Source organism: Muscardinus avellanarius (genome assembly GCF_963383645.1).
Source record: "Muscardinus avellanarius genome assembly, chromosome: 3".
In the NCBI taxonomy this organism is placed as follows: Eukaryota; Metazoa; Chordata; class Mammalia; order Rodentia; family Gliridae; genus Muscardinus; species Muscardinus avellanarius.
The window spans coordinates 40,235,272-40,244,592 of record NC_137788.1 but is presented as its reverse complement, the minus strand read 5'-3'; the positions used below and the strand labels follow the sequence as shown (position 1 = coordinate 40,244,592).

At 55.1% G+C, this 9,321-nt stretch overlaps 1 protein-coding gene across 1 annotated transcript; it reads left to right on the top strand.

The window, feature by feature from the left end:
• Positions 1-1,514: 1,514 nt before the first annotated feature.
• Positions 1,515-7,835, top strand: TAL1 (TAL bHLH transcription factor 1, erythroid differentiation factor; the record flags this gene model as incomplete). The annotated part of the gene is made up of 3 exons (XM_080692976.1): positions 1,515-1,900; positions 2,641-2,735; positions 7,387-7,835. The coding sequence occupies 3 exons, from the start codon at positions 1,515-1,517 to the stop codon at positions 7,833-7,835; spliced, it is 930 nt and encodes a 309-aa protein (XP_080549102.1).
• Between the last annotated feature and the right edge of the window lie 1,486 nt (positions 7,836-9,321).

The following is a 9,321-nucleotide window of genomic DNA, read 5'->3' as shown; positions in this document are numbered from 1 at the left end:
AACTAGGGAGCAGCACCTCTGGTTTGTGTAGTTCATCAGGGGCTGGTTTATTTCTGGTGCATTTCCAGTGGGATTCTGTGGACGCAGGCCTTTTGTCTACTCTGTAATTGTAAACTCACTTTCAATGAAACATTGCAGATTCACTGCCTTTGCAGCTTGTGTACACCAAGTCGTGGGAAATTTTGTCATTTCCAGGTAAGGACCGGTAGACCCAGTACAGGCGTACACCTGCATCTCAGCCTCTGCCAGCGGGGTGTGGGGTAGAGGCTGAGGACCTTCTGGGGAAGAAGGGATGTTTCCTGGGATGAGAGGGCCAGAGCACTGCAGTGGCAAAATGGGACCTCAACGGCTGCTGGCTGCTAGGCATGATTAGATGTTTTTGAGCTGAATTAGATTTTTGTATATTTATTTTCTGCTTTAAAGTACCCTAATTATGTAAATTTTGAGAGCAGAAATCTTGTTTGGGACAATTTATGAAGACCGTTGAGTTGATTCATTTTTATTTTTTTTATTAAACAACTCATCAGCATCTCCAAAGCCTGGATCCTGAGTCTCATGGTTTTCTGCTTTGATTCTTGCTGGGATCTGGCTCCATCTGGGTGAAGGAAAACCCTGACACAGTCGTGGGAAGTGCAGGGGCTGTGGTCGCCTTGGGATATGGTAGTGGGGGAGAAAAGGAGTTTCTGGTTCTGGGATACGTATAGGAGGACAGTGCAAAGTGGGATCAGAGTTCCATCTTCCAGAAAACACAAGATGGAGGGAGAGGGATGGGAAGAGTTCAAGGGTCTTCTAGACACCTCCTCGGCTTCTGGAGGGGAGCCCGGCCCCCACCGAGCTCAGGAACACTTTGTGTGTGTCTGGGCTCTGTACCACCTCACCCACGGTGCCAGAACTGACCTCACCTCTGAGTGTGGCTTAACAGAATAGGCTGGAGGGTATCCCGGCTGTAGTGCCACAACCAACCATCTTCCTTCCCGAAGGGACCTCTCTTCTGCGGGTCTAGACGGGAGTAATTCAGCAGGCCACAGAACAGGGCTCCGCGGCACCGCCGCCCGGCCCAGCCCGGTGAAGGCGGCGTCGGGAGTGGGGCTGGTGGCTCTGGGTTATTTCTGCCGGCCCTGGCGGGCGCCTTCGGGGCCCTGTGCGTGGCGGTGGCTGGGGTAGGGGGTTGCTGAGAGGTGGAGGGTGGTTCCCAGCACCCCAACGCAGCCTGACAGATTCCTCGCCCAAACCAAAAGCGGGGCGGGAGGGCAGGGTCGGCTGCGTTTCCTCCCCTTCTCTGCGGCGGGAGGGGGGCAGGGGCCGGTCGCTCTTTCTTTCTCCCCTCTGAACACTTCCTTCCTCCTTTCATTCCCTCCGGCCTTCCTTTCGCCATCCGTCTTTCTTTTCTTCTGATGTGTGTGCGGTCTTTCCCCACCTCGTCCTTTGGCCCCCACTCCGTCCTTTGGACCCCCTTTCCCGCGCGGCCGGCGGGGAGCGGCGTCCGCCCGTCTGTCTGTCTGTCTGCCCGCAGGATGACGGAGCGGCCGCCGAGCGAGGCGCCGAGCAGTGACCCCCCGCTCGAGGGACGGGACGCGGCCGAGGCCCGCATGGCGCCCCCGCACCTGGTCCTGCTCAACGGCGTCGCCAAGGAGACGAGCCGCGCGGCGGCCGCGGAGCCCCCGGTCATCGAGCTGGGCGGCCCCGGGGGGGGCGGCGCCGCCAGGGACTTAAAGGGCCGCGACGCGGCGGCCGAAGCGCGCCACCGGGTGCCCACCACCGAGCTGTGCAGGCCGCCCGCGCCCGCCGAGCTGCCGGCCGACGGCCGCATGGTGCCGCTGAGCCCGCCCGCGCTGGCCGCCCCCGGCCCCGGCCGCGCGCTGCTCTACAGCCTGGGCCAGCCGCTGGCCTCGCTGGGCAGGTGAGCGCGGCCGGGGTGCGGGGCGGGCGCTGCCGGGGCTCCGCCCGGAGCCCAGCCGGGGTCTGCGGCTGGTGGACGGTGCGGAGTCGTTCTGGAAGCTGCAGAGGCGAGGGTGGCGCCGAGGGCGCGCTCCTGTGGCGCCCCTGCCCTGGCCGGGCCTGGCTGGGTCTGCCGGGGCGAGGGCACAGCGTCCCTGCCCGAGCACGGGAGAGGCAGGGTGGAGCTGGGGGCCGGGGCAGGGAGCTGGAGGGCGGCCGCGGGTGAGGACGCCTCCGTGGGCGGGTGGAGAGCCCGGGGCGCGTGCGAGGTGGAGTCGGGGGTCCTGGTGCGCGGGGACCAAGCCCCACTGTGGGCTGGAGTGTGAACGCCAGGTCTGCCGCTCTGGGCACCTGTTTGGGAGGGGGAGCGGTCTGCATGGTGCATGCTTTTTGGGGGGAGGTGTCTTTGGTGTGTGTGTGTGTGTGTGTGTGTGTGTGTGTGTGTGATCATTTTTGTTTTTGCTCCATGTTTTCCCTGCTGAATATAGATGATAGAGAGATAGAATGAGGCTCCTCCTTTCTTTGGTTGCCCCAGGACTGAGTTGTTGTTGTTGTTGGTGTGTGTGTGTGTGTGTGTGTGTGTGTGTGTGTGTGTGAGATTCTCCTATCAAATTCAAGTGTTAGGGAGCCGGGTTCCCTTCCAGGTGGTGGTGGGCTCGGGACATGTGGGGAAGGATCCCTAAGGAGTCTCTTTCTCCACAGTGGGTTCTTCGGAGAGCCTGATGCCTTTCCTATGTTCACCAACAACAACCGGGTGAAGAGGAGGCCCTCCCCCTATGAGATGGAGATTACAGATGGTGAGTCTGCCTGCTTCCACTCCTGCCCCTCTTCCTGGTTAGCATCCTCTGCAGGAGGGAACATCCAGCCTAGGTAGGCTCTCCCATAGGTGGACAGGACCTTGGAACTTCAAACTGCCAAAGCCCTTTGCCCTGGAAGGAGCTGGGACCAGGTGAAGTCGCCCCAGAGGCTGGGAGGATCACATTCCTAGTCCTGGGGCTAGGGGCCGCGGGAGAGGGACGCATACTGGCACTTGGCCCAAAGCTAGGCTCCCACTCTAGGCTCTATTCCTAAGACTCCAACAGGGAGCAGTGGGGGGGCACCGACTCCAACCCCCACCTTCAGGGAGTCTCTGCCTCTCCCCACACCAGTCTGGAGTCTGCTCTGGCCTGGAATCTCACCTTCAAGGGCCTCCTCCCAGGTCTCTGTATTGTCCCCTGTACCCCACTTTCTTCTCCACATTTTGAGCTGAGATCCAGATTTCCTGCTCGGGCCCCTGATTTCTCCAGAGTGGCCTTAGCACTGTTACTGTGAGCTAGTTACCTGAATATTGTTTGGCCTTGAACTTTGGGAAAGAGCTAGGTGAGTGGGGAGATTTGAAGAAGCCCTGCCCTCCTCCTCTGGGAGAGCCAGCTCTTCAGAGCGGAGGGTCTTGAGCAAGTCACTGGGGCTCACATTGTGTGTGTGTGTGTGTGTGTGTGTGTAGCTTCAGCTTCAGGGGCAGAGCCCTCTGTGGGGTTCTGGAGAGAGGCAGGCTGGAGTCTGATGACAGAATAAACCTCAAAAGCCCAACTTTCCTGGGGTGCAGGCATGTAGAACCAAGAGGGAAGGGTAATGGGTGCTGTTGGATCAGAGAGTCTGGGGAGGTGGGGGTACCAAACAGGGAGTAGGCAAGACCAGCCCAGGAAGGAGGCAGATGAGACCGATGGGGTTTGGGGGAGTGCAGAAATATAGGGAAATCACTACCCATAAATGTTACCAGTGTATGTACCACCTATTCTGTGCAGGCAGGAGAGAGGCAGAGGATGCTAAGGGGTGAACAGACTCAGGAAATAGGAAAGATCCAGAGAGGAACAGGCTGACCGGCCGGTGAAGGGCTGGGTATGGGAGTCCAGGACATGTCCATGGAATCTTGAAATAAGAGACTGAACAAAGACAAGTCCATAGGAGCGGACCTTTTACTCTAGATACACACTCTGGAGTCAGGACTTGCTGTGGGTTCCTGTGGCTGAATATTTCTGGACCGCAGTTTCCTCATGTGTAAAATGAGGATAATAGTGGCCTCCTCCCAGTTGGTCAGGAGAACCATGAGGTCAAGGTTTTAGGGCCTGGCTGGGGCAGGTGCTGAAGGCGCGTGAGTTCTTACCCCTGCCCTCTCCTCCTCTCCTCCTCCTCTTCCTGTGCCTGTCTGGTAGCTGTGGAGGGGTTCTGGGGACACAGTAAGCCCGCTTTCATCAAGGCAGTGGCCTCCTCAACTCTGGGACTTTGTCTGTCTTATTCAGGACTGTACTCCTAGCACCAGCACTTTGCCAAAGTCCTCAGGCAAAGGGAGGGAAGGAGGCAGGTGATAGCAACAACTGCTACCTTTTATTGGATACCCACTATGTGTGGACTTTGTGTGCTTCCTCTATTTCTTTTTCTTTTTCTTTTGGTACTGGGGGATTGAACCCCAGGGGGTGGGGAGGCTCTATCTCTGAGATATACCCCAGCTCTTTTTATTTTTATTTTTTAATTTTTTGCAAAACTAAGGATTAAACCCAGGGGCATTCTACCTTCAGGCTACACCCCCAACCCTATATTTTCTTCTTTATTTTAAAACAGGGTTTCAGCCCAGCGTAGTGGCGCACGCTTGTAATCCCAGCATTTGGGAGGCTGAGACAGGAGGATCATGGTTCGTGGACAGCCTCACCTACTTAGTGAGGTCCTTTGCAACTCGATGAAACCCTTATTTTTAATTCTTTATTTACAATAAAGAATAAAAAATAAGGCTGGGGGTGTAGCACAGAGCTAGAATGCTAGTCTTACAAAACCAACCAACCAACCAACCAACCCAGGGTCTCATTAAGTTATGGAGGGCTTTACAAGTTGCTGAGACTGGCCTCGAACTTGTGATCCTCCTGTCTTAGCCTCTCAAATACTGGGATTACAAGTGTGTGCTACCACACCCAGCTTTTTAATTTTATATTTATTTATTTGTTTATTTATTTATTTTGTACTGTGTATTTATACTGGCGATGGAGCCCAGGGGCATTCTACCTCTGAGCTATACCCCCAGCCCTATTTTATTCTTTTATTTTGAAACAAGGCCTCACTTAGTTTCAGAGGCTGGCCACAAACCTGAAATCCTCCTGTCTCAGCCTCCCAAGTACAGGGATTACAAGTGTGTACCACCACGCCTGGCTTATTTTTTATTTTTGAAACGGGGTCTTGCTAAGTCACCAAGGTTCTCACTAAATTGCTAAGGCTAGCCTCAAACCAGTGATCCTCCTGCCTCAGCCTCCTAAGTACTGGGTTTCCAGGTGCATACTACCAGGCCAGCTACATGTGCCTAATTTTTCTTTAAACCTCAAAGCATGCCCAGGAGATCAACATCACTGGGCTTGCTTTGAGGCTTACAGAAATTAAGCAGCCTGCTTAAAGTCATATAGCTGAGTTCTCAGCCGTCCTCAGAGTACTGGTCTTAAGCTTTGGAATGTGTCTAGCCTCCCCACACCCAGTCTGTCTAGCTCTAGCAGTGACAGCAGTCATAATGCCCTCCTCCCCCACTCGAGGGTGCTCACTACATTAGCCATGGTGTCAGGACTAGTCCTCCCTATGTTACAATTGACTCCCTCCGCCTGGCCCGGAGGCTCCAGGACAACAATTTATTTCTTCTGAGGCAGCCCAGGGAGGACTGCCCAGAAGGTGTGCCATATTTTCCCAGCCTGTATCTAGCCTTTAGCAAAGAATCAGCTGGACTGGGCCCATGGGGTTTGAAAAGACGGTTTCCTAGGCACTGTGGGCAGGGCAGGGCAGGCGCCCAGCGAGCTTCCCCAGGAATAACGTGGAGTATGTATGCACATGTGCATGCAAGAGAGTGACAAATGGGACCCTGAGCATCAAGTGTCCGCCTGGATGAGCTGGATCCAGGCTGAGCACGAGGCAGGGCCTGCCTCCATCCTGGCCTGCCTGCCTAACTGTAAGGTGAGCAGTGGGACTTAGGTGAGGGGTTGGCCTCTACCTTCCTTTCCCCCTCTCTTCTCAAGTTTATTCATTTTGAGGTCTGGATCCAGTGGTTGCTAGAAGCGGGCAAATGAAACTCCCAGGGTTCAGTGTACGGAGCATCCTGGGGCTGCTGTGTGGGGAGCGGGAGCGAGGCAGTGTCCTTGCAGGACCCTTGGCAGCTCTCTCCTCTGTCGTCCCTGGCTTTGGGAATTTCAGGCCAGACTTGAGCATTTAGCACAGTTCTTTGCGTACACAGTATCCCCTGTGTGTATGCTGGTGTCCGTCACTGCTCTAAAGCCTTGGGACCAGGGTGCTCAGGACAGCTGGGCTGGGCTTTAATCAATGCACTGTCGATGTGGGTAGACGGAGGCAGTCATCGGAAGCCTTCCTGGAGCCTTGGCTGTGCAGGGCTGTCATTTCGCTCCCCTCTCCTCAGGCAGGGAGCCAGCCCATAGGGCTGTGCGCTCTCTGCCTTGCCCACCACCTGCCACCATGGTTGGTCACTCAGGAAACATGTGCTAAGCCCCTACTCTGTGCTTTCCATGACACCTAGAATGAATCCTACACTTAACTGCAGGACGCTGTGGGATCTGGACCCTGCCGACTGAGGTCCTGTGCCCACTACTCCAGCCAGGATAGCTCAGTCCCTTTCCACCTACGGGCTTTTGCCCATGCCGTTCCCCCAGCTTGGTCGCTCTTCCTCTACTCTCCCTGTGCCTGGCTGGCTCTGCTTTATAAATGCCACTTCTCAGAAAGGCCTTCTCCAGCCGCCTTAACTCGGCCTTGTAGCTTTTTCTCCCCCTGCTTCCTGTTCGTCACTTTTCATCCCCACTATCATGTAGGCCCCATGAGGGCAGGGACTGTGTTCGCTTTGTCCATCATTATTCCTTAGTGCCGAGGTGGTTAGTAACAAGTTAATGAACAGATACTAACTGAATGTTTACACTGGGGCAGGCATTGTCCTGAGTACTTCACCTGGGTGAGGCACAGAGCCATGTAACAGTCTTAGGACTGTACTTACTAGTACTCTTTCCATCTTAGATGAGGAAGCTAAGGCAGGGAGTTAGAGGGCCTTTCCCAGAGGACTCGTCTAGTGAGAATTCAGGAGTTGAACTCAGAGAGACTGGCTCAAGTCTGCCTCCCTGCATAATGCTCTTGCACCATACATGAATGGTGTATGGTCCCTGTGCTCAACTGTTGCCCAAAGAAGGTGCCAAGCAGAGAAACAAACATAATGATCAAGAGTGACGGGACAAAGGAGCGGTAGGGCCATAGGGATTAACCAGATGGATCCGGAGGGTCCAAGAAAGAGCTGAGAGGAGGTGACATAGGTCTTAGATGTGCTGCATGGGCCAAGTATCTTTCAAGAAAAGGGGAAGAAGCTGTTCTAGGCCTCCCAGTGGAGGGAGAGTCCTTTGGGGGCTCTGGCATGTTCTCCTAACTTGCATCCTCCTACCTACCCTCCAGGTCCTCACACCAAAGTCGTGCGGCGGATCTTCACCAACAGCCGGGAGCGATGGCGGCAGCAGAATGTGAACGGGGCGTTTGCTGAGCTCCGCAAGCTGATCCCCACGCATCCCCCTGACAAGAAGCTCAGCAAGAATGAGATCCTCCGCCTGGCCATGAAGTACATCAACTTCCTAGCCAAGTTGCTCAATGACCAGGAGGAGGAGGGCACCCAGCGGGCCAAGCCCGTCAAGGACCCCGTGGTGGGGGCGGGCGGGGGCGGGGTGGGGGTGGGCGCTCCTCCGGATGACCTCCTGCAAGACGTGCTTTCCCCCAACTCCAGCTGCGGCAGCTCCTTGGATGGAGCGGCCAGCCCGGACAGCTACACGGAGGAGCCTGCACCCAAGCACACAGCCCGCAGCCTCCACCCTGCCCTGCTGCCTGCCACTGATGGAGCTGGCCCCCGGTGATGGGTCTGGGGCCACCCAGGACCAGCTGGGAGAGGACCCCAGGTTGCTGGGATGGTGGGCTTCCAGGCAGGTGGGAGAGAAGCAGAGCAATGGACTTGAACTTCCCTTGCGGTCTGAACTTTGGGAAACCTTAACTGACCCTGGGGTGGCTTTTCTGTTTCCTGACTCAGTAGGAGACCAGGAAAATGGAGTAAAGTGGTAGGTACTTTTTCTGAAGATGGCACGGTCTTCCCCCTGCCCCAAGCCCCAAGACTTCCCAAGAGAGAAGCTCAGTTGCCATTGCTTTTGGCCTGGCATTGGGAGCCCTGTCTGCTGAGACCTGGAGTTGGCTGTCTCCTGAGGCACACAGCAACCTCTGCCTCGCCTTTAGCCCCTCCTGAGATGGCTGGGATGGCTTCTGTGGCTGCTTCTGTCCAGATATATAGGTACCCAATAGCTGCCCATTTCTTGAGCCCTGTCTACACCCAGGTCCCCATTGATCCATCCAGCATGCCAGCCTCTGTGAAGAGTCACAGCCTCAAGGTGCCTTCTTCAGGGCCTGGCTGGAGAAGATAGCCAGGGGACAGCCTGCTCTCGACCAGCTGGGCCAGAGGGTCAGGAAACCCAGTAGCCCTTACTTCTAACCCTGGGAATCAGAGCTCTTGCTTTTTTCCCACTGAAACTCACCTTCCCATCCTGTGGCTGTAGGGATGAAGTCTATAGCCTTCTGCATGTCCTGTTGGGTTTTGTGTAAAGACGGAGAAAGGGAAATGATATTAGAGTAAAACTGAGCAGGAGCTATTTTGGGCACGTGAGCTTCGACTCCTGCATGTCACTGTTCATGCCAGGGAGCAAAGGCCAGATAGGGCGCGTGTTGGTGCTGGAAGGAGCTGTGCAGCCCCTGTGCATCCTCCTACATGCTTAGAGGGCAGGCTCTGCCGAGACGTAGCTGTTTGCTGATGGTCTTGTCTTTCTTCAGAATTGAGCACACACTCCTATGAATTATTTGTGTTTGGAATTTTTTAAAATTAAGTCACAGGTGGAATCTTTAGGTCTGAATATGACCCAGGACACAGCCCCACCTCTAGGGGATGGGGGATGGATGCATCTGGAGACAAGGCCCTGGCTGAGGCCCAAACATGCACACTCACCAAGCAGAACTTTAGATACCCTTGACTGTGCAGTTTTCGGTCACCCAGGGTGTGTGTGGAAGGCTGGCTTAATGCCATAGGAGTGCCCCCTCCAACAGTCCTACATGGAAGTTTTGTAAATGGGATCCTTATCCTTCACCTTTTAAAGGAATAACTACTATAAGTCCTTTTATAAAGTGAAGAATGCTTTTGTAGTGTGCACCACTGCCCCTTGTTTATCTCTAGTGTCAGTCCAGATGGTAGGATATGGTTTTCTGACTCTAAGGCCCTGGAACAAACCACACAGGAGTTCTATGTATCTGTCATTCTACCTTAAGTCACCCCAGCCCTCTCCTATCGGGCTCTGCTTTTGAAGT